Source organism: Orycteropus afer, unplaced genomic scaffold (genome assembly GCF_000298275.1).
Source record: "Orycteropus afer afer isolate SDZICR_OR568_19922 unplaced genomic scaffold, OryAfe1.0 scaffold00084, whole genome shotgun sequence".
Classification (NCBI taxonomy): Eukaryota; Metazoa; Chordata; class Mammalia; order Tubulidentata; family Orycteropodidae; genus Orycteropus; species Orycteropus afer.
In genome coordinates, this window is record NW_006921671.1 from 5,237,391 (window position 1) to 5,263,738 (window position 26,348).

Sequence of the window (26,348 nt, forward strand, 5' to 3'; positions counted from 1 at the left end):
GAAGGAAGGTTGGGCAATCCTACTTCCTTAGTGATACTGCCTCGGAAACCCAAGGAGGGGTCACTATGAGTCAGGTGTGACTCGACGGTACACAACAACAACAGAGGAGTCCTGAGATCTAGAAGATGTTTTCAGATGAAGATTTGAGTATGTTTATAAACTGAGAGAAAACATTGAAGATTTGGAGGCAAAAAGCAGGATTCTTAAGGAGGTAGAAGGGATTAGATGGCTAGCCTAGACAAGAAGGGGATATGCCTTTCACTAAACCTGGGAGGGACCTAAGGAAAAAAGTATCAATGTGGGGATAGGAAGTTAATGATGTCACAGCTCATGGCCTGATACGAGTTCCTGCTGCTATTAGTTTTCATCACTGCAGCTATTCCTGAATGCTTAGTGAGTCAGAATTACTTGAAGCAAATAGATGCTAAAGATGAAAGTGGGCAGGTGATGCTGTCACTAGATAGCATGAGCCTCAAAGGACAGTATGTTTTGTACATTTTGGAAGAATGATACTCTTTACTGATAAAGAAAAAAGAGAGCATAATTTACCAGTATCAGGAATATTAGAGGTGATACAACTACAAATCCTATTGTTGTTGTTGTTGTTGTTACGTGCAGTGGAGTCAGCCTTCAGCCCTGACTCATAGCGACCCCTCCTTGGGTTTCCGAGGCAGTATCACTACAGAAGTATCATGAAAATAATGGATGTTATAAACAGCTTGAGGCTAATAAATAGAGATCACAAGGAGCCAGAACTCCCTTCTTAGGTATTCACTGTGAAAGTATGCATAGTCTTCCCCAGAATGGGTTGTAAAAAACCAGTATTATCAGGAAAGAACAACATTTCAGTCAAAGACCAGAGATGGAGAGCAGTCTGAGAAAAAGAAGGGTTTATATGAGAGAGAGTATGTACACTGTAGTGAAGCTTCCATAGAGTACAGTTGGAAAGGGTCAGGCGATACCTCACTGCCATCAACACTGAAGATTTAATGAGAGTAAGAAAAATTGGAAGCCACGGAGGATGAACCATGCCTGTTGGAGCACTGAAACCTACCTGGGGCTTCCAGAAGTTAAGGGAGGGCAACAGTAGCCATATGACTAGATATGCAGTTTCCTAGTATTTCTGTTGGAAAGGGACACTGAAGTACCAATTTAGTGCCTCACTGTAGACTGAAGAACCTGATAGACTGGTAGAGTTAACAATTAGGTAGACAAAAGAAAAGGGAAAAGGAAAAGATTTTACTCCAAGTAAGCATACAAACCCAGATTCTCAGACACTCCAAGAATCTGCTGTGAAGAAAACAGCTAAATCAAATAAACTATCATGAGTTATTCCAGATGAAAATAATTATTTGTATTAGTCTGACAGATTTAAAATAAGTATGTGAGCACTCTGGTGGCATAGTGCCTAAAGCACTTGACTGCTAACCAGAAGAAGACTGGCGGTACAAACCTACCAGCCACTCCTCTGAAAGAAGGGTGGGCAGTCTACTTTTGTAGAGATACCGCCTTGGAAACCCAAGGAGGGGTCACTATGAGTCGGATCCAATTTGACGGCAGCAAGTGAGTGAATGAGTGAGAGTGAGATGCTTGAGATATATGAAGAGTTAATTAATTAAAGGAAGACCTTCCATTACAGAGCAGCCAAAAACTATGAAATAAAAGCAGGGATAAATGAATAAAAAGTAATTATGAAAAAGGACCAACTAGAAATTTTCAAAATGGGAAAGTATTGAAACAAAAGTACAGTATGTAGGCTAAGCTAACCCCTAAACAAGACACACAGAGAAATAATGAATTGAAAGAAGTACAGGTAAAATTCCCTTTTGATAACAGCTGAAAGATAATAAGAAAAAAAATACTTTAAAAAACTGTTGAGACCACCATTTCTGACAATTCAGTGGATCCAATACTCTAACCAGTTTTTCCACTGAAGGAAACTTAATATGCTGGGAAAAGTGTTTAAGTTCTCATTTTTAAAACAAGAGTAAGCTAGATAGAAAACAAGGAATTCACAGAAACCAAAACTGAAATGAAATCTTTCCTTGACTTTCACCCTGAAAGTATCTGTCAAATGTAGATCTTGAACTTGCTTTCCAGTGGCTACGTAAGAGGTCTGCCTAAGGTGGGTCTACTGAGAGATCTCTTGCTGGAAGCATGAGTTTACAAAGTGACAACCTTAGCCATAAGGGTAAGTGAGAAACCAGTCTACAGAAGAGGGTAAGCAGAGACATTTTCGTTGCTCTGGATGCTGGCAGTAGAGAAAAAATTCTCCTCTGAGGATTTCTGATACTTACGAGATTCAAAAACCTAAATAGCCAATAAACATAGGAAAAGATATTGGTAATCAGGGAAACAGAAAATAAAGCATATACAAGATAACATTCTATGCCCATCAGATTACACCTCCCCACCAAAAAAAAAAAAATAAGTAAGCCCAGTAATAGAAATCCGTATTGGTGAGTACATGGAGAAACTGGTGAGTGGAATATAAAGTACTTTGGCAATCATTATCAAGTAGAGATGAAGGTACAGTAAACCTTTCACCCTAGCACCCAGCAAATCCATGGCTAGGTCTCTATCCTGGAGAAGGCTAGCACATGTGCACAAGGTGGCTTATAGAAAGATGTATATTTTGCAGCATGCTTATAATTGCATAAAATTGGAAACATCTGAAGGGTTGATCATAATGGGAGCATAAGAATACACTGTGCTATATTCATGCAGGGAGCTCTGGTAGCATAGTGGCTAAGGCACTTGACTGCTAACCAGAAGGCTGGCGCTTCAAATCCACCAGCCACTCCTCGGAAGGAAGATGGGGCAATCTACTTCCATAGTGATACTGCCTCGGAAACCCAAGGAGGGGTCACTATGAGTCGGGGCCGACTCAACGGCACATAACAACAACAACATATTCATGCAATGGAATGCTATTGAGCAGTGAAAATAAATGATCTCAAAATAATTGAATAAAAACAGTCTGCAGAAAACTGTATACTGTACCACTGATATGTAAATTATGTGAAAATGCAAAGGAATAATATTTATCATTTATGAATCTATAAGTATGTAGCAGTAATAATATAAAATACTCATGTGAATAATAAACACCAAATTCAGAACAATGGTTTGACTTCTTGGGAGAGGGGGAAAGAAGGAAAAAGAATCCAGGAGAGAAACCAGAGCATTTCTTTGTATCTGTATGGTTTTATTTCTCACAAAATATGTAGCAAATGTGGCAAAATATTAAGATTTGCTGCAGCTAGATAAAGTTCACATAAGTTCATAGTGTTATTGCCTGTACTTTTCTATACATTTGAAGTATTTTGCAATATTTCAAAAGTAAGAACAAGAGAAAAATTTTATCATTGTATAAAAGGAAGTAAAAAAATAAGACTGTCTGAGGTTGAGTTCTCATTAAGATGGACTTTTGAATGCAGAATATTAGGGATCCACACTTTTGGAGGAGACAGGATGGAAAAACAGGATTGAGCCAGGGAAAAGTCCAACTATTATGCAACATGGCAAAACCTTGGCCAACCTCAAGAAGATCTCTGGAATGACTCTTGGCCAGGCTTTTATGTTCCTACCTCAATCAGTACGTGGATGTGATCTGCCCAGAAGGACATTCCCTTGAAGCACCCCAGAAGGACATGCCCTTGAAGCACCCCTGAAGGTGCATAGGTCACTTTCTGAATGCTAGAGCAAAGAGTCCTTCCTTGGGTAGTATATACCTCTCTCCTCCATACACACCAGTCATAAGCTTTGTATTCTTTTCTTCCCTTGTCTCGCACTCAAAAAAATATTTTTCAGTATATCCAGTACCTGTGAATAGACTCCATTTTTATAGCATATTAGTAGCCTTGACTTTCTGTTTATGGATTTACTTGCCAAAATTTAAGAGGAAATTTTCATATATTATTAAATAATCCTTGGCAACAGCTTTTGACATTGTTTTCCTTGTCTTCTCAAAACAGAACAAATGTGAGATTCCCCTATGATTTAGATAACCGTTCTTGGATACTAATTTAAGGATCAGCTATGTATACTTAGAAAACAAATTATACAAATTTTATAATTATATATGATTTCTCTACATAGTCATCTTGATAAGTGATATTTTAGTAACCATTAGATATGTTTTTATATTACCATGTAACACAATCTTCCTCTTCAGTCAGCCTAAGAAGCCAGTAGAAACTGAATTGTCAAATACTCATAGCCTAATCATCTATGTTGGTGCCAGTCACTTGCGGGTGTTCAAATTACATTCCGTAGTAATACTAGTAATTTTACAATTTGAAAAAAGAAAAAACCCTCATTGCTATCAACTTGATTCCGACGCATAGCAACCCCCGTTGGGTTTCCAAGGCTGTAAATCTTTATGGAAGCAAACTGCCCCATCTTTCTCCTTCAGAGCAGCTGGTGGGTTTGAACCACCGACCATATGATTAGTAGCCAAATGCCTTAACCACAACACCACCATTGCTCCTTACTTTACAACAAAGCAAACGTTAATTGTATTCATGCACATTCACAGTTACTGAGTAACATAAAAATTCCATGCTTTATAGCTTCATAACACTCTACTTTGGGGCCTTTTATGTAGTCTTCCTTGTGGGAAGTGCAGGCTTGTAATAGGTAAAAGGGTTTTGAGAAAAGTAGCAGTGATACTCAAAATTATGAGCTCCAAAGCCAGTAGAGATGTAAAATGGACTTTGTTCCATCCATAAGAATGTTAAAGGAAGTATTCAACTTTAAAAAAACAATGTTAGTTGCATTGTAGTCTTTTCTAGCAATCTGACATCTAATAGACGTAACAGTTAAGGTTCCTCATTGCCAGAAACAGAGGCTAGCATGCCTAAATAATCAGAAAGGGGGTTTATTATGTAGGTATTAGTGAATTCCCAGAGTTGTTGCAAGGACTGGAAAACAAGACTTGAGATTAAGTTTCTAGGCCACAGTGTCCCTGTCCATACCACAAAACTGGTCAGATAAGGAAACCACTGAATGAGCTACCACGAAGCCTTAGATACAGTGATTTGTATGGCAATCATTTCCTTGTAAGGAACTTGACCTGAATGCTTTTTGTAGGGAGTGCAGCAAGAAGATGAAGAAAGGTGAGAAAATGAGCTCTCTCTTTTCTGGAGTCAAAATCTTGGTATAAGAACTTGAGTCAAAAGTCTAGCATGCATGGGTCTTCTTGGCAGAACCAAAGTCACCTATCTCCATTTCCAAGGGAGGAGTTATGTGAAAGCAAGTTCTTGCTTCTCCCTTGATGTAGGAAATTTCCCAACCATTCCCTTGAAAGAATGCTGAGAAGTCCCAGGTAGCCACAAACATAAATATCCACTACAAATTTTTGTCTAAGAAATTTTTTTCCCCCTGTGTTCTAATCTGGAACATATCTTACTCTTACCCTAGTAACTTATAGCCGTCCCAAAATGAGGAAAACAATCCTTAGTCCCTCATAGGCACTGAAGTCAGAGAAAAAAGGTAATGTGATAGCTCAGGGTCTATATGGGATTCACTGATGTGTATTTCTTGGCCCAGCAGGCAGTATTGTGGGATAAGGGGTATTTAATAAAAAATTAAGTAAACGGACTCAGTAAATGGAAACTTGTCACCAAAAAAAAAAAAAAAAAAAGGTGCTATTTAAGGGCAAACACACTATTTGTCTTAAATTCACTTATCCTGGCACTGAGTGTTGTGCAAGTTTTTTTTTAATCTATGTGGTCTCCCGTTGCTGAGCATTAATTAAAAACCAGCTGTCCAGGAATTGTTAGAAGTGGGCATTGTCCCACTTACCTGTTATACTATGCTTGTGTTATACAGTATTCATTCAGGCCCTGCCCAATAGGCCTACACCAATGGGCTCATTAGAAAATGATTCTTAATATCAGAAAGCCATAAGGAGATCAGTAACTTTCTTCAAAATTATTCTAAGAATGGCTTGTGGAATTTGCCAAGCCAATGCTGTCAAGTAAGAATGCACATTTGTCTTACTCCACAGGAGTTAATATACTTATTGACTGAATGTGTTTTTCTTTTTTTTTTTTTTAATTGCAAACAAATGTTAATATTATAAATGATATTTTAAGCAGTCTTATTTCTGATTAGTTTCTGGGGTTAGTGTTTACATGTTTGGCATTTTAAACTAGCCAAACCAAACCAAACTCACTGCTGTCAAGTCACTTCAACTCACAGTGACCGCTCCTTGGGTTTCCAAGGTGGTATCTCTATGGAAGTAGATCGCCCAGTCTTCCTTCTGAGGAGTGGCTGGTGGGTTTGAACCACCAACCTTCTGTTTAGCAGTCAAATGCCTCAGGCACTGTGCCACCAGAGCTCCCTTTAAACTAGCAGTCATTGTCAAATTAGTCTACAGTTCAGTATTTGTTTTGTGTAGACTTATAAATAGATGATAAGGCATAGGGGAGCTTGAAGTGTTACTGGAGATGTTATTTGTGGCTTAAAGCCTTTGGAGTATACTTGATTTGATCTGTAGTTTTATAGAATGACATGCTTCTTATTTATTAAAATCTCATCAAGTTAACAATGACGTAAGTACAAATAAAGTTAAAACAGCTCCTATAGTAGAACTTGTTTACCTTGGAGATGCAGCATACATTGCATAATGTAATTTCTTTAGGCAGTGTTGCTAGCTTTTTAATACAATTTTAAATTCCGTATTATGGCTCAATCTTTCACTTTTTTTTTTTTTTTTTGGTTAAACTTCTCCCCTTCACACAGTGACACATGAATGTGTTTGTGACAATATCAAAATTTTGTTGCTCATATGGTAGACAAATATAGCAAGACTTTTTCTGTGAGATAGGAATGATGGTTTTTTTTTTCCTTTCTTAACAATTAGAAGGCTTTGTATCAAACATAGTAAAGTGATTCTTACCATGGGGATGTATATTTTTAATGCTATGCTCACATACATTAAGAGGAATATAACAGTTAGCCATTGAAGATAAAGAACTTATATTGTTTGATGTGCCCCTGCTGTAGACACATCAAGTAAGGTCTCTGAAAACCTTAAGTTTTAATAGGACACTGCAGTTGAGTAGCATTTAAAAGACCTCAGTTAGAACCTCCCCCCAAAAAAGGGGACAAAAGATGATGTGTATGGTTTTCAGTTCCAAACAAAGGCTGATATCCTGGTGCCTTCAAATTTGACAAAGCTACAAATAGTAGTTTATTTAGGCCAATGATTCCATCAAAAATTTGTATTTCACAAAGCCATACTAAGCATTATGTTATGGGTGTGTTCCTATGTTTCCTATGATGTACATTCATTCATAAATCTCCCTGAGCAGCAAACCTTGGCACCTTATATGCTTTTATTTCCTTGAATCCCAGGAGCTTCAGTTTCAACGACTCACCCGAGAACTGGAAGTGGAAAGGCAGATTGTTGCCAGTCAGCTAGAAAGATGTAGGCTTGGAGCAGAATCACCAAGCATCGCCAGCACCAGGTACAGATGTAAAGATGGCTCTATCTTTACATGTCCTTTAGTTACATGCCTTATTAAGCTTTCCCGGTTGCAGCAGATGATTCTATTAGTATTGTCACTGTTAATATGTCTTCTTGAATTGATGCCAAAAATGTCAATTTATTCTAATTTTGAGAGTTCACTTGCAATATTGATTATCCTTCAGTCCTGTGCTTAAAGTGTTTTATATGGTGTTGGTAAGTTCTGTAGCAGTAGCTACTACTTACTTGTGTACTAGTAAATTTGATTTCTCATAGGTAGACACAGTTACAGAATGGTTTTTACAGTTAATTTTTAATCATTTGATAAAATTAACTTCAAATTGGTTGGTGCTTTGAAGAGCTGGTATTAATGGATTCCTTTGTTTTTTTATTAAGAAATATTTCTAAATGGATGACATTTAGTAAGCGTTAAAAAAAAAAAAATACCCTCATTTACTTTGGGTCTTTCTACAAATCTGAAGAACCATTAGATAAAATATTTACTATATAAAATAATTTAGTGTGTTCAAATATAGTAAATGTAAAGACAGTATATTACTAAAAAAAAAAAAAAAAACTACCTATAATCACAGTTGTTCTTTATTTAAACAGCATCTTTTATGCTATTTAAAAACATTGTTATAAAAATTAGTGTCACAAGATCCAGTTGGTAAAGTAATTGCTTATCCTATCTATGGATTCCTTTCTTAGTAATTACACATTCTTATAAAGCTTAACATAAAATATTTCTACTACTTTTTTAAGCTTTCTTTGCTTACTCTTTTATAGATGTGCCCTTAATAACTCCCTCTCAGTTATTTATAACTATTAATTGTATTACTTGTCAGTATCTGCTAATATTTATAGCCAAAAAATCCTTCTTCATGAAAAGAACTATGCTTGTAGATTAACTTTTCTAGCTGGATGTTGTTACAAATTTTATTCTTCGGCTGGTAAATTGTCCATTTGAATTTTTTGTATCTAAGCCTTGAGAATTGTGCGTATTGGTTTGCTTATTAGTAAAGTATAAAGCGTACAAATAAGATCAGTGAACCTTTTAAAACAGAAATATAAAATTGTGATCATTCTTTATCTAGAATTAGTTTAAATTCCATTGTTTTTTTAAAAAAAAAAAAGTTATCTCTGGTAGCGTAGTGCCGAAGGTACTTGACTGCTAACCAGAATGCTGGCGGTTCAAACCCACCAGCCACTCCTCGGAAGAAAGGTTGGACAATCTACTTCTCTAGTGATACCGTCTCGGAAACCCAAGGAGGGGTAGCTATGAGTCAGGCCCAACTTGATGGCACACAACTCGATGGCACATAACATAAACACACCTTTAGCACCAAAAAGAACAAGTCACAAACTCAGTAAAATAGTATTATATGTTTCTACAAGTATGGACCAGCTAGCTGGTTTAGAAAAATACAATTTCTACATTATTCAGAAAATTAATTCAATGTTTACAGAATTAATTTAACCAAACCAAGCCAAACACTGCTGTCGAGTCAGATCCAACTCATAGCAACTCCTCCTTGGGTTTCCGAGGCAGTATCACTACAGAAGTAGATTGCCCCAAACTTCCTTCTGAGGAGTGGCTAGTGGGTTTAAACCACCAGCCTAGCTAACTAAGCTAACATAGAAATTCTCTTGCAAAAACTCCTAGAAATAGTTGATAAAATATAGCAGCAACAGCAATAATAAAAGTCAATATTTGGAGGAAATGGCAAAAGAGAAAGGAAAGTACAAGCTACTAGGAATGGTGAAGGAACTGGAAACGAGAGCCAGAGCATTTGAGCTGCCTCTGCTGCAAGTCTGGTGTCACTGCCAAGCACCAGATAATGATTTGGGTTTTCTGTTTGGCACCCCTGCATGGACAGAAAAATGAGGCCTTGGGCACGCTCAAGGTGACAGTTTGGAACCTGGGACTACTGCCTTAAGCTATAACCTTCAAAGGAATGCACGCTTGGCCCTCCGAGTTTGCTCCACTTTGGGTTTGGAGTACAAATGCAGTTATCTTATACTGTTCTGAAATCCCAAGCTGAAAAACTAACACCATTAAAAATGAGTTTACAATCAGAAATTTAAAAACACAAGTTAAAAACTTTGACAGTGAATAAGAATCAGCAGACAGAAGAGTTGGATTTAAAACTCTAAAAACTTGCTATCATTGGAGGAAGTCTAGGAAGGAGGTTAGAGGAAGATATCAAGACTTAGGCTTTGGCTGAATCTGTAACATTTTTTAAGAGTCATCTGGAGCAAGCATAACAAAATGTTAACATCTGTTGAATCTGTACATCTATTAGATTATTTCTATACGTTTATTTAAGTTAAAAAATATTAAATAATGTAAAAGTTTTTTATTTTAAAATTTACATTAATTGTATAGTTCAATTAGCTAATTTATAAGTTTGTTAAAAATCTGTAAAATGCATATTGTCACTAATACTTTCTGTCATTAAATGTTACTGGTTCCCAGTACCTAGTTTGGTACCTGACACATTACTCAGGCTCAGTCTGTGAATGTTGGGTGAATTAATTGGACACACAGAAATGGGAGCACAACTGACAAGAGGAAGGGGAAAAACTGAGGAAAGGCATATATCCCACATGGTAGTTGTGCTAGGAGCATGAAGAGGCTTTGTGGTGTTAGCGTGTGTCCTGAATAGGCTTAGCTGGTTATAAGATTGGAAGGTTAGCTGGCATCCAGTTGTGGAGAACCTGTAACCAGGGTGATGATAAGCTTGACCTTCTCTACTTCTGTAAAGAAGAACTACTGAAAGTTGTTAGAGGAGACCATTTTACTGATAATACAGTTGTAAGGAAAGATATATTGAGTGAAGAGATGCTAGGCAGCAGGACAGGAATCTATTATGCAGTCTTAAGAGTTACAAGTAAGGGGGTTTCTTCCTTCTGTGAACTCTAGATAATTAATCTGCTTGGGTTGCCCAACACCCATCTCACAATGAATCCCTGTGTCTCCTTGATGCCACCACTAAGTGCTCACCTCACTCTACCTTGCAGCCTTCCCCAAGTGTCTCAAGGAAAGTTATCTCTCTTCATTTGGACTCTCATAACTGCTTCTCTGTGCCTGTCGTAGCTCTCCTTACAATGCCTAATACTGAATAGGTAGACACCCAGCCAAATGTTCATTGAATAAATAATGAACCTCAGTGAAGCCTACTCGGTTTGGAGCTCATTGAGTTAGTGCTTTACCACTAGGTTCTCCACCTTGTGTCTCTGGATATCTATCTACCTTTTCTCATATTTTTCTCTTCACAGTTTTTAGTTTGCCTCTCAGGGGACCTTAAGAAGACTATTGATAATTACACTGCTCTGTGACAACCAGTTTTACGTACTGGGAAGGAACCATTAGAAAATAGTGTGTTCTTAACAAACCCCAAACAAGATAGACCCCAAAAGAAAATCACCCAGGCATATAATCATCATCAAACTTACCAAAACTGAGACAAAGAAAGAATTTGAGAGCAGCACGGGAAAAATGAAAAGTTACCTACAAGGGGCACCCAATATGACTAAGCTCAGATTTCTCAACAGAAACCATGCAGGTGAGAAGACAATGGGATGGTCCATATAAAACCCTGAAAGAGAAAATTTTTCAACCAAGAATTATGTACCCAGCAAAATTGTCCCTCAAATATGATGGTGAAATTAGGGCATTTCCAGATAAGCAGAAATTAAGGGAATTTGTTAAAACCAGACCAACCTTACAGAAGATCCTAAAGAGAGTCGTTTGGACAGAGAAGCAACAACAGCAAGCAACAACTGACAATTAACACACATGATGATATAACCCAGAAACCAGCCCAGCTATGGAAGTATCCAAAGTAAATAAGCCTACAAGATTGTAAACAGGGAACCAGAGATATCAATTGACGAATGAGGACAACTACAAACCAGAAAGAGGGAAAAATCTGTGTTGTTACAGAACTTCCACATGGTAGGGATGTCAAGACAACTACAAGATAGAATGGACTGTTCTAAACTTGGGAAGAAAATTATAAATCACAGGGTAACGTCAAAGAAAAATGATCAACTTTCCCATCAAAATAAAAAAGAGGACCAGCACAAATATTTCACAAATACTAAAACAGTAGCAACAAAGGAAGTGATAACATGATTCATAAACAAAACGAGCTCAGCATAGAAAATTATATGGAACAAAGAAATCAACACCATGAAAAAGCACGTAACAAAAATGACAGGAACAAATTCATATTTGCTGATAATTACATATCTGGCAAGGGACTTACCTCTGAGATTTATAGAAAACTCCCAATACCTCAACACCAAAGGAATTAACAATCCAGTTGAAAAATGGTCAGAAGACATGAATAGACAGACACTTCACCAAGGAGGATATTCAAGTGACCAACTAATACATGAAAAGATGCTCTCAATCATTACCATCAAAGAGATGCAAACCAAAACAACAATGAGATACCGTCTCACCCCAGCACTGATGGCAGGGTTCAACAAGACAGAAAATAACAAATTCTGGTGAGGATGTGGACAAATTGGGACTCTCATACAATGCTGGTGGGACTGTGAAGTGATACAACCACTGTAGAAATCAATATGGCAATTCCTTAGAAAGCTGGAATTGGAGATACCATTTGACCCAGCAATCCCATTACTAGGTATATACTCTAGAGAGGTGAGAGCCAGGACAGGAAAAGATATATGCACAGTCATGTTCATCACAGCACTAATTACAATAGCAAAAAGATGGAAACAACCTATGTGCCCATCAGCAGAAGAGTGGATGACCAAACTATGGTATGTATACATACTGGAATGCTATGCAGCACTAAAAAATAATGTAGAGTCTGCAAAACACCGCATTATATGGATGAACTTGGAGGACTTTATACTGAGTGAAATAAATTATTCACAGAAGGACAAATATAGAACTAGTTCCTTGTTATGGAGGGTCGAGGAAAGATTTATATATGGAGGGGAACTTTCTTTGTTGGTTGCCATGGGTAGGACAGGAGGGGAGGGAACACTGAAAAAAAGAAAAAAAAAATGCATTGACCCATGTCACTTTATTTTTGTGTATTTCACTGTACATAAATTATATTTCAATAAAATGCATTTAGAAAAAAAAAAATACTGTGTTCTTGAAGAGAGACAAGGTTTTTTTGGTGTTGTGTGTAAGATCCCCCTTGCACTTTCTGGTTCCCAGTCTCAGAACCAAAATCTAGAGATTTAAAAACATAGAAATTACCTCTCAGACCCACACCCCTTTCCTGACAACTATTTCCTATTTACTCAAAGGAAATTAAAAGTGGATTGTGCTTATGCCATGAAATATCCTTTGGATTGAATTTAGTCTTAGAAGTGAGGTTAGTCAGCAAAATGAGAGATATAATAAGTAGTTATCTTTTCTATTTTTTTATTTGGATACTTACATCAGAGTTGATGTTGTTATTGTTGTTAGGTGCCATCAAGTCATCTCCAACTCATAGAGCAACTCAGAGTTGATAAGGTAGGTGAACTGTAAGATTTTCCTATCCCAAAGATGATATTAATGATTCAAAGGAAAATGAAAGTATATCTTTATTTGCCTTTTCAGTTCTTCAAAGTGTTTCATTTTGTTTGCCATTTCTAGCTTTATCCTGTGAATAAGAAAGGAACAGTGGCAAAAAGCCTTATTTAGTAAGTGATCCTTAAGTTGGACTAGATAATACACTATGGGATTTCTTCCTTCCCTCTCCTGTGCTCTACCAATGGTGACTCTAAAAATGAACAACTCAGTCCTTTCACACTTGTAATCCCACAGGCTAATTTTTAATGCTTGCCATGAGATGTTTGTCATGTTATAGGTAGAGAAACTAGATGTCGTAGTTAAGGTGATGTGTCAGCTTGGCTGGTCCTGGTTTTGAGTTGCTGGGCACCTGATGTAGTTATTCACCATGATGAGACTGGTAATCAACTCATGGTGGAATGTATTGGGCAGACAATAGCCGCCTTAGGGATGTGGTCTACTTCCAGCATATAAGAAGACAGCTTTGAGAAAGGGCTCTGAGCTTTTTGGCATGCTTGGACCCTGCATATAGCCGAGTCTTCATTCAGCATGATCCTGGAACTGTTTCTGCACTTGAACTCGTGGCCTGCTATGTAGCTTAATAATTTTGGAACTGTTCCATTTTACTCATTGACCTCGGGTCGGTCAGCCTCAGCAGCCAGCAAATATTTGAGTTAAGAGAAGCCTGCAGCTTCAGTGGGCTGGGAGCAAGAAGCAGAGCTGAAGCCCAAGGTCCAAGGGGCTTTCACCCAGTCCCTAGAGCTGACACTTTGAACTCGGACTTCAGCCTCCTGAACAGTAAGAGAGTGAATCTCTGTTTGTTAAAGCCATGTATTTGTGATATGTTCTGTTAGAGCATCACTAGAGAACCAAAACGCTAGGCCTCTATGTACTTTTTTGCCTACCAGGAATTTTCTGAAAAAATGAACTTCACAGTTACCATAGGTAATGTATATGCTATATGCCTTGATTAAAACATTAAAATCTTAATTAAAATAAAATTGCCTGATATTTCTTTTAATTATTTTTTGAAAATAGTAATCTTCTAAACCAAGTAGTGAAAACCTCATTTCTGGTAAGATTTTTCATTTGTTTTATCTACAACCAAACCAAACCAAAACCACTGCCATCAAGTCAATTCAGACTTATAGCGGCCCCCATAGAGTTTCTGAGGCTGTATATCTTTACGGAAGCCGACTGCCTCATCTCTTTTGCTGCTGAGAAGCTGGTAGGTTTGAACCATTGGCATTTTTTGGTTAGCAACCGAATAATACCTTAACGGTGATACCACCCTGGCTTCTTATATCTGCCACAAGAAAAGTATTAATAACACTTAGCAATATCAATATATAATGATCCTTAATCTGGAATTGATGGTTCCCATATCCAAAGATGATATATCAGATCAAAAATAATCTCTGCAACCTTGAGAAGCCCTGAACGTGGTCTATGTGATCAGTTAATAGAGAAGTTGCAATGTTCGAGTATTTGTACTGAGTGTGCTGTAGTTAGAGTCCCTCAGTTGTGTAAATAGTTAACACACTGAAAGGTTGGAGATTCAGATCTACCCAGAGGCACCTAAAGAAAGGCCTGACAGTCAACATCTGAAAAAAATCAGTCATTGAAAACTCTGTGTAGCACAGTTCTCTTCTGACACTCATGGAGTCGCCATGAGTCTAATTCAGTTCAACAGCATCTGGTTGGTTGGTTGATTCAGTGATACAGTCATCTACGTATTTAATATTTCACCTCATTTGAGTGGTGTATGGTGTCAGTTTACAGAGAAATTACGACCTTTCTGTTTTTGGACTGAGTATTCCATAGCTATGTATGGATTTACTGTTGTTCCTCATTCCAAAAGAATTTGAAACACCTTTCAAAAATACAAAAACTAAAAACTGAGGGAAGAATTTCTGGCAAAGGGAAGAAAAAGTGTAGGAAAATAAGGTGAAGCCAAGGTTAAAATAGCATAAAGAAACCAGTTGTAGCATTGCATGTATTGGCTCTGAGTGCTAGTATCCATGCTAAAGACAGAAACGCTAATGAGTTACATAATTCAAAGGAGGGCTTCAAACTGGTTTGAACTAGTTTAGTCATGGCCACAGCAATGAAATCAGAACAGACCCAAATTTGTAAAATGTAGGTGTTCCAGACTGATAACCAGAATGGGAAGAATTACAGGTCAAAACCCTGGATGGAACACTCGAAGGAGGCGCAGTGAGCCTTTTCACAAGCCCAATACTGGAAACTGGATTATTGCCAGGACTGTGGAGAGCTACACACATTCAAAGTCGTACAGTCAGCCATCATCTTTGATTCAGGCACCATTATTTCTGACTCTGCCAGTTGAGAGATTTGGTTGGTATGCAACACACATGCTGCTCTTGTTTTCTAAGAGGGAGATTAAGTTTCTGTCGGGGCGTTAAGTTTTCCCATTCCGGTAATTATTCTGGTACACCCACATTTTACAATAGATCTTTGACCCAGTGCATTCTGCTTCTAACTCGTGCTGAGAATTTCCATTTCCATACCAGGTATACTGAATCAGAATCTGCATTTTAACAGGGTCCTCTGGTTATGTATATATAAAAATCTGCATGTACACAGGGATCTGTAAGAATCACACAGGGATCTTGGTAAAACGATGAGACAGATAATGCCCACAGTTGTCTCTTCTCACTAATTAAAAAATCAGGCTCACAGGGCTTTCTTCCATTGCTAAATGGGATATAAATGGATGGCATAGACTTGAGCTAAAAGTAATTCTCTAGGGATCCAGTTCTAACACTTTAATTTGGCTGGAGGATTATACTTAACATATATAAATATTGGATCAATTTCAGGTCCTCTAAGCCTGCAGCCTGCCATGACTATTTCTGTCTGCAGAGCCTTTCAGAGTCCTGGATGACAGTTCTGAGGTGACTGAGATGTCCCATGTCTTGGGTTGCAGGTCACTGTGCAGGTGAATGGTGTGCACATTTTAACAACAGATATGGCCCGTGAGGAATGCTGAGATGTGTACAGCTCATCTCAGGAGAATTACGCAGCACAGGCAGCTAGGAGAGAAGTTTACCCTTTACACAGCTTTTCTCCCAGGAGCTAAGCAGCAATCTTCAAGACCAAATTTTGATGAACATGGTTTTGTGCTTTTTGTCCCTGCAATATCATCAATGGGTTATAGTTCTCAAATTGGGTGAGTTTAGATTTAACTATATGGGATGACAATAAAAGGGCCCAATAGTCCATAAAGAGAAGGCCGCCTGGAGCCTCTGCCCACCTGAATACCCAAAGGCACTAAAAGAGGGCAGGAATGGCCAAGGAAATATACTTACCATGTTTTAGTGACTGTAAAGTAATAAAGTTTGTTTTAAGTAATTTGTAAAGTTGAAGAAAATATAAAAAGAAAAATCCATAGTTTTACCATTGGGAGTCACGACTTTATTTTATGTTCGATTTGTTAAAATGTGGTTTCCATACGATAAAATTCACCCTTTTTATTGTATAGTTTGCTGAGTTGTGACTAACTGACATACACCACAATCAAGATACAGAACTTTGCCATCACTCAAAAAGTGTCCCTCTTTGATTGTGTCAGACCTATACAGATATTTCCTGCTTCTCAAAAGCTCACTTTGTGCTACTCTACTTTTACAAAAGACCTACATTAGTACTTGTTTTTGCTAGCCAAACAAAATCTGAAGAGGATTTTTGCTTTTATAAAAAAGGGCAAAAAGAGAAACTAGTATTGAGCATTTGTTTTGCAGCCAGATATTAAAGAGATATTTCAACAAACAGAAGCCCCATTGGAGGCACGCACTCAGTTATGCCAAGAGATTTGGAAGACAGCTACCTGGCCAACTGACTGGAAGAGATCCATATTTGTGCCCATTCCAAAGAAAGGTGATCCCACAGAATATGGAAATTATAGAACAATATCATTAATACCACACGCAAGTAAGATCTTACTGAAGATAATTCAGAAACATTTGCAGCAGTATATTGACAGAGAACTTCCAGAGGTTCAAGCCAGATTCAGAAGAGGACGTGGAATAAGGGATATCACAGCTGTTGTCAGATGGATCTTGGCTCAAGGCAAAGAATAGCAGAAAGATGTTTACTTGTGTTTTATTGACTATGCAAAGGCATTTGATTGTGTGGATCATGACCAATTATGGATAACATTGAGAAGAATGGGAATTCCTGAGCACTTGATTGTACTCATGAGGAATCTGTACCTTGACCAGGAGGCTGTCATTCAAACAGAACATGGGGACACTACATGGTTTAAAATCAAGAAGGGAGTGCGTCAGGGTTGTATCCTTTCTCCACACTTATTCAATCTATATGCTGAGTAAATAATCCGAGAAGCTGGACTATATGAAGAAAAACATGGTATCAGGATTGGAGGAAGAATCATTAACAACCTGAGATATGCAGACGATACAACTTTGCTTGCTGAAAGTGAGGATGACTTAAGGCACCTACTGATGAAGGTTGAAGAATACAGTTTGCAGTATGGATTACGTCTCATATAAAGAAAACAAAAATCCTCACAACTGGACCAATGAGCAGCATCACAATAAATGGAGAGAAAATTGAGGTGGTCAAAGAATTCACATTGCTTGGTTCTACAATCGATACCAATGGAAGCAGCAGTCAGGACATTAGACGACGTGTAGCATTGGGAAAGTCAACTGCGAAGGAACTGTTTCAAGTGCTGAGGAGCAAGGATATCTCCTTGAGGACTAAGGTGCGCCTGACACAAGCCATGATATTTCCAGTCTCCTCGTATGCATGTAAGAGCTGGACAATGAATAAGGAAGACCGAAGAAGAGTTGATGCTTTTGAGTTGTGGTGCTGGCGAAGAATGCTGAAAGTACCATGGATTGCTAAAAGAACAGATCTGTCCTGGAGGAAGTGCAGCCAGAATGCTCCTTGGAAGCAAGAATGGCCAGACTTCGTCTCACCTATGTTGGTCATGTTGTCAGAAGGGACCATTCCCTGGAGAAGGATGTCATGCTTGGTAGGGTGGAGGATCGACGAAAGAGGGGGAGGCCTTCAATGAGATGGATTGATATGGTGGCTGCGATGATGGGCTCAAGTATAGCAGGGATTGTGGGGCTGGCGCGGGATCAGGCAGTGTTTCATTCTGCTGTGCATGGGGTCGCTATGAGTCGGAAACGACTCAACGGCACTTAACAGCAACACAACAACAACATTAAAGAGGCAGTGCACACTCCAAGCAGTGAGAATAGTGTTGCTAAGCTTCTTCCCTGAGAATTATACTCAACATCTCAGCATTAAGTCACCATAGCTTTGAACTGTGTCTGTGAACACTATATGTTAGTGTTATTTTAGGTTTCATGTGTTATTTGGTATGATTTATTAGGTTATATTTTTAATCTGAGAACAGTCAAACGTTTTTCCTGTATAAATTAATGGTAATTCCTTCTTTGCTTTATGCCATTTCAGCTTACAAAAGGTTTCATAGGAACACTCTGCCTTTGAATAGCAGGGGAAACCTGTACCTTAAACAGCTTTCAAAGGCTCCCACTTGCCTCAGGAATTCCCAGGGGGGGCAAAGAGCTTGCCGCTGGACCCTCAGGCTAAAGATGATACTTTTATCCTTTTATCAGCAGTTAAAGACCACTACACCCTTCAGATACCAAGGCTTATGGGTAAAAGGTATTACCTATGTTCATATTTCATGCATGCAGAGAAATTATAGTTTTGGTTCAGTTTGTCAGGTAACAAAATTGTGGAAGGATAACAGAATAGAGCTGAAGATTGAGTAAATTAAAATATGATATCTTAGAATTCAAGAAACAGTCACTTAAGTTTTATAGTATGGGATTTCAAAATTGTTCTTGTTTCTCCAGCAGCCTTCTTTACAGAAATAGAAACCAGTCCTCAACTTTATATGATATGACAAGGGGGCCCAAATACCTAAAACAATGTTGTAAGAGAAGAACAAAGTAGGAGGACTCACACTTCCTGATTTCAAAACATACTGTGAAGCTGCAGTTCAGGAAGAAGATAAGCAATCTACTTCCATAAAGATTTACAGCCTTGGAAACCTAGGGGGTGGGGCTTGTGATGAGTTACAATTGACTTGATGGCAGTGGGTAATAAAGCTGAAAAGTAGAGGGTCAGCGAAAAAAGTAAAGACCCTCAAGATGGATTGACCCAGTGGCTGCTACAGTGGAATCAAGCATAGCAGCAATTGTGAGGGTGGTGCAGGACAGTGTTTCATTCTATTGTACGTGGAGTCTCTATGAGTTGAAACTGACTCGATGACACCTAACAAAACATAAAATTATAGTAATCAAAACAAACTGGTACTGGAGTAACAGTAGACACAGACCAACAGTGTCGAATACAGAGTCCAGAAATAAACCCACACATCTGTGGTCAGCTGATTTTCCAAAATGGTGTTAAGTCCATTTGATGGGTAAAGAAAAGTCTCTTCAATAAATAGTATAGGGAGTATTGTGTTTCCGTATGCAAAAAAGAAACAGGATCCATGCCTCACATAACAAAACAAATTCAGAATGGATTAAGGATCTAAATGTATAAGCTAAAACCATAACATTCATAGAAAGAAAAGCAATGTCAATGATGGTAGGCCTAGCTTTTAACAATTGATTTATCTAATAGAGTAACAAAAGCACAAACAGCAAAAGACAAAATAAATAAATTGGATCTCATAAAAATTAAGAAATTTTGTTCATAAAAGACTTTACCAAAATAGTGAATAGACAGGCTACTGACTGGGAGGATATCTTCAGAAACCATATATCCAACAAGAATGTAATAACCAAGATATATGTAAAACCATGACAACATCAGTAGGACAAATAAGCCAATCACAAAACAGGCAAAGGACTTGAATGGACATTTCACCAAAGAGGACACTCACATGGGCACCAAATATATGAAAAACTGATCAGCATCATTAGCCATCAGAAAAATGCAAATCAAAACTACAATGAGATGCCATTTCACTCCCACTAGGATGGCTGAAGGAGCTCTGGTGGTATAGTGGTTAAGGCATTTGGCTACTAACTGAAAGGTCAGTGATTCAAACCCACCAGCCAAAAGATGAGGCAGTCTGCTTCTGTGAAGATTTACAGCCTTGGAAACCCAACTGGGTCACTATGAGTTGGAATTGACTCAATGGCAGTGAAAAGTTAGCTAAGGTTAAAAAAATACTAATAATAGAAGTAACAATTGGTGACAAGGTTGTGGGAAAATTGGAATGCTTGTTCATTGCTGACAGGAATGCAAAATGGAGGAACAGCATTTATGGAAACAGTGTGGCGATTCCTAAAAAAACTAAAAAAAGAACCACCATATGAGCCAGCAGTTCTATTCCTAGGTGTATGAAAAAAAAAAAAAGACTTAAAAGCAGATTCAAAAAGAGACTTGTACACCAATGTTCATTGCAGCACTGTTCACAATAGCTAAAAGGTGGAAGCAACCTTAATGCCCAGCAACAAATGAATGGATAAACAAAATGTGGTAAATATGTACTATGGAATACTACTCAGCCAGCAGGATAGATGAAGGCTTGATACATGCTGCAGCATGGATAGAGCTTGAGGACATTCTGCTGAGCAAGATTAGCCAATCACAAAAGGAAAAATGTAGTATGATCTCACTTATATAAAAAGGTAAGAACTGGCAAATGTATAGAGACCGGAGCTTGTTAGTAGTTAACAGGGGTGAGAGGGTAAGTGAAAAGACAAGTTAATGGTGATGGAAAAATTTCCTAGATTAAGGGTAGAATTGCGCAGCTAATTATTGTAATTGCTTTCAATTAGTCATCTACCTATAAAAAGTTGAATTGGCAAAAGTTATGTGATAGATATAGTTACAACAACATCAACAAAAGTAGTTGCTGAGCTTGCTTATGCAGAACAAAACACCCCATGGGATTTAGTTCCTTGACTTGGATCTTCAAGGTAATGGACATCCCAATTAATTAGCCTAATAACATGTTTATTGCTTCTGTTCTACCATCTAGTTCCTAGTATAGTGCCTGGGTCTTAAAAGCTTGCAAGTGGCCACCCAAGACACAATTTCTGTTCAGCTGGAGCAAATAAAGAAAGAGGAGAGTCAGGAGTAGGAAGAAGATAGTGTGGCTAGTTGCCTCAATGAGCAGCTGACTCCATTGCCATAAGACTAGAAGAACTGGATAGTGCCAGCTACCATTACTGAATATTTTGATCAAAGATTTCATAGAAGAATCCTGATCAAAATGGGGAAATGCAGGACAGAATTTCAAATTCTTACAGGCAGTAGACTTTCTGGAGCCATGGAGGATAGATTAACCCCTGAAGTAATCTTTAAAGGTTAAACCAAAATATCCCCTGAGACATGAAGCTCAATTAGCACAATATAGTACACGAAAATACTGTCCTGCATGCTACTTTGGCAAGCACTGGGGTCTTAAAACCTTGCAAGCGGCCATCTAAGATGCAACTGTTGGTCTCTTCCTCATTCAGAACAAAGAAGAGTGAATAAAATAAAAAATGTATGGAAACAATTAGTCCAAGGGATGAGTGCACCATGGGGACCTCAGCCTACATGACCCTGAGACCAGAAGAACTAGATGGTAACCAGCTACCACTGTCAGCTACTCAGCTAGGAATCAAAATAGGAGATCTTGGATAGATTGGGAGAAAAATGTGGTATAAAACCTAAAATCATTGAGGGATAAAAAGTCCAGGTTTATTGATCAGAGAGAGAGTGGTAAAACCACTGAGACTATGACCTATAGTCACCCTTCAGGCCTGGAATTGAACTCACTCTTGTAGCTTCCAGCCAAATGTTAGACAGGCCTATGAGGTGAACATTTATACCAGGTAGGTTCTCTCCTTAGGAAAGTCAACCCTAGGTGACCAGAAAGGCAGCATTTTCACAGGGAGATAACTCGGAAGGCAGGAATGCATAGAAAATAAAGACACAAGGAAAAGGTAACCACATGGAGGAAGCAGGAAGAGAACTATTAGATTCTAGGGATTGTAATTAATGTCAGAAAACAAAATGTGTACTGTCTATTGGAAAATGAATGTGCTCTGTAAACTTACACCTAAAAAAAAAAAAAAAGTTTTAAAAAAAGTCTCCTGTAGTCATCTTAAAACCAAACAGTGTTGTTGTAGTTGTTAGGTGATGTCAAGTTGGCTCTGACAGATAGCGACCCTGTGTACAGCAGAACAAAACACTGCCTGGTTCTGTGCCAGCCTCACAATCCTTGCTGTACCTGAGACCAGCAAGCACCCATTATGTCAGTCATATTCCTTGAGGATATCCCTTTTGTTATTGATGCTCCACTTTACCAAGCATGATATCCTTCTCCAGAGAATGGTCCCTTATGACAACATGACCCAAGTAGGTGAGATGAAGTCTGGCCAGTCTCACTTCCAAGGAATGTTACGGCTGCACTTCTGTGAGGAAAGATTTAATTAGTTCTTTTGGCAGTCCATGGTACTTTAAGTATTCTTCACCAACACCACAACTCAAAAGCATCAGCTCTTCTTTGGTCTTCCCTATTCCTTGTCCAACTCTCACATGCATATGAGGTGATTGAAAATACCATGCCTTGGGTTTGCTACACCTTAATCCTCAAAGAGACATTTTTGCTCTTCAGCACTTGAAAGAGGTCTTTTGCAGCAGATTTGCCCAATGCAATACGTCTGTTTTCTTGACTGCTGTTTCCATTGGTGTTGATTATGAAACCAAGTAGTGTGAGGTCTTTGACAACTTCCATCTTTTCTCCATTTATCATCATGCTAGTTATTGGTCCAGTTATGAGGATTTTTGTTTTCTTTATATTGAGGTGTAATCCATACTGCAGACTGTAGTCTTCAATCTTCATCAGTAAGTGCATCAAGTCATCTCCACTTTCAGCAAGTAGAGGTGTATATCTTAGGTTGTTAAAGAATCTTCCTCTTACCCTGATGCCACGTTCTTCTTCATGTAGTCCAGCTTCTCACATTATTTGCTCAGCATATAGATTGAATAAGTATGGTGAAAGAATGCAACCCTGATACTCTCCGTTCCCGATTTTAAACCATGCAGTATCCCTTTGTTCTGTACAAACGACAGCCTCGTGGTCTATGTACAGGTTCCTCATGAGCACAATTAAGTGTTCTGGAATTCCCATTCTTCTCGATATTACCCATAATTTGTTATGATCCACACAATCAAATGTTTTTATATAGGCAATAAAACACAAATAAATCTTTCTGGTGTTCTTTGCTTTGAGCCAAGATCCATCTGACATCAGCAGTGATAACCCCCATTCCACATCCTCTTCTAAATCCACCTTGCATTTCTGGAAGTTCTCTGTCAATATGCTTCTACAACCATTTTTGAATTACCTTCAGTGAGATTTTACTTGCATGTGATATTGATGATATTGTTTGATAATTTGTACATTCTGTGGGATCACCCTTCTTTGGAATGGGTAAAAATATGGATCCCTGCTAGTCAGTTGGCCAGGTAGTTGCCTTCCAAATTTCTTGGAATAGATGAATAAGTACCTCTACTGCAGCACTGGTTTGTTGAAACAGATCAATGGGTATTCTGTTAATTTCTGGAGCCTTGTTTTTCGCCAGTTCTTTCATTCAGTGTGGCTTCAACTTCTTCCTTCGATATCATTGGGTGTCTTTTTTTTTTTTTTTGTCCTTATCTTTTTAATTTGCATTGTGATTTGGGTGAAAGTTTACACAGCAAATTCACTTTCCGTATAGCAGCTCACATACACTTTGTCTCATGACATTGACTACAATTTCCCACAATGCAACAGCTTCCCTCCCACTTCCTCTCCATAGTTACCTTTTCCCTGTGTTCTTCCCTCCCATGCTCCCTTGAGCTGTCTCTTTCTGCATACACAGCCCTTCTTTTCTCCCATGATGGATCTCTCCAAGGAGTGAATCTACCTAATGTAAATGTTCAGCTCATATGCCTGCCTCTTGTTTGGCTAGAAGCCACAGGAGTGAGTTCAGTTCCAGACCTGAAGGGCAGGTAGGGGCCATAGTCTCAGGGGTTACACCTGCCTCTATCAGACCAGCAACAATACCATTGATTCTTGATCATATGCCACCTCCTGAAAGAGATGAACATTGACTAACTTATTTTTGTATATTGACCTTCTGTATTCATTCTGTCTTTTTTTTTATATTTTCTGCATTGGTCAATATTTTGTCTGTAGAACCTTTCAGTATTGCAACTCAAGGCTCAAAGTTTTCCTCAGGTTCTTTCAGCTTAAGAAATGCCAAGTGTGTTCTTCCATTTTGGTTTTCTAACTCCAACTCTCTGCACATTTCATTGTAATTACTGGCTTTGTCTTCTCAGGCTGATCTTTGAAATCTTCTGTTCATCTCTTTCATCTTGTCATTTCTTCCTTATCCTTTAGCTACGGAAAAGGGCAAGTTTCAGAGTCTCTTCTGACATCCATTTTGGTCTTTTCTTCCTTTTCTGTCTTTTTGATGACCTTTTGGTTTCTTCCTGGATGATGATCTTGATGTCATCCCACAGTTCCTCTGCTTTTCAGTCATTGGTGGTTGACTGCATCAAATCTATTCTTTAGATGGTCTCTAAATTTAAGAGGGATATAATCAAGGTCATATTTTGGCTCTCTTGGACTTGTTTTAATTGTCTTCAACTTGAACCTGAACTTGCATGTGAGCCGTTGATGGTCCATTGCACAGTCAGCTCCTGGTCTTGTTTTGGCAGAAGATACTGAACTTCTCCATCGCCTATTGCCACAGATGTAGTCAGTCTGATTCCCATGTACTCCCTCTGGCAAAGCCCACTTGTATAGCTGCTGTTTATGTTGTTAAAAAAAAAAAAAGGTATTTGCAACAAATAAGTTGTTGGTCTTCCAAAATTCTATCATGATATCTCCAGCATCATTTCTAACACCAACACCGTATTTTCTAACTCCCGGTAACTCTTCTTTGTTTCAAACTTTTGCATTCCAATCACCAGTAATAATCAGTACATCTTCACTGTATGTTTGGTCAATTTTAGACTATAGAAGTTGGTAAAAATCTTTAATTTCCTCATCTTTGGTTTTGGCGGTTGGTGTGTAAGTTTGAATAACAGTGGCATTAACTGGCATTAATGCCTTGTAGGTGTGTGGATATTATCCTATCATTAACAGCATTGTACTTCAGGATAGATCTTGAAAGATTCTTTGCGATGATGAATGCCATGCCATCCCTCTTCTGTTTGTCATTCCAGGCATACTAGATCATATGGTTGTCTGATTCAAAATGGCCAAAACCAGTCCATTTTAGCTCACTAACACCTAAGATAAGGAGCTCTGGTAGCACAGTGACCAAGATATCTGACCGCTAACCAGAAGGTTGGTGGTTTAAACCAAATAGCCACTCTACTGAAGCAAGACTAGGCAATCTACTTCTGTAAAGATTTACCACCTCGGAAGCCCATTGAGGGTTGCTATGAGTCAGAATATCGCTCTTTATGTATTCCATTTCATTTTTGACAACTTCCAATTTTCCTAGATTTATACTTCATATATTCCATGTTCTGATTATTAATGGGTGTTTGCAGCACTTTCTTCCCGTTTTGAGTCATGCCACATCAGCAAATGGAGGCCCCAAAATCTTTACTCCATCCATGTCACTAAGGTTGACTCTACTTTATGGAGGTAGCTCTTCCCCAGTCATACGTATGTTGAGTGCCTTCTGATCTGAGGGACACATCCTTTTTTTTTTTTTTTTTTAAATTGTGATTTGGGTGAAATTTTACAGAGGAAATTCACTTTCCATATAGCAGTTCACTCACACTTCGTCTTATGTCTTGACCACAATTTACCACAGTGCAACAACTCCCCTCTCACTTCCTCCCAAGAGTTACCTCTTCCCTGTGTCCATCCCTCCATGCACTCCTGCCCCCTGAGCTGGCTCCCTGTGCATAAGCAGCCCTTCTTTCTCCCATGATTGTTCTCTCCAAGGAGTGTATCTACCTCACGTAGATGTTCAACTCATATGCATGTCTTTTGTTTGCCTGGAAGCCACAGGTGTGGGTTCAGTTCCAGACCTGAAGGGCAGGTAAGGGCCATAGTCTCAGTGGTTCCATCAGGCTCTATCAGACCAGCAAACCTGGTCCCTGAGGGGCACATCTTCCAGCACTATATCAGACAATGTTCCAGGGCTATTCATAATGTTTACCAATAATATATCAGAGGAGGCGGGGCAAGATGGCGGACTAGGCAGAAGGATTGCACAGACCCTCTTCAACAAAGAAAAGGGAAACCAATTAACACAGACACAGAAGATAATCTTG

At 38.5% G+C, this 26,348-nt stretch overlaps 1 protein-coding gene across 1 annotated transcript in view; it reads left to right on the forward strand.

Moving 5' to 3' along the window:
* PKP4 (plakophilin 4) overlaps positions 1 to 26,348 on the forward strand; it is a 307,598-nt gene that overhangs the window by 114,699 nt on the left and 166,551 nt on the right. The window contains exon 2 of the mRNA XM_042781077.1: positions 7,366 to 7,478. Within this exon, the coding sequence (XP_042637011.1) occupies positions 7,366 to 7,478 (113 nt within the window). The remainder of the gene's footprint in view (positions 1 to 7,365; positions 7,479 to 26,348) is intronic.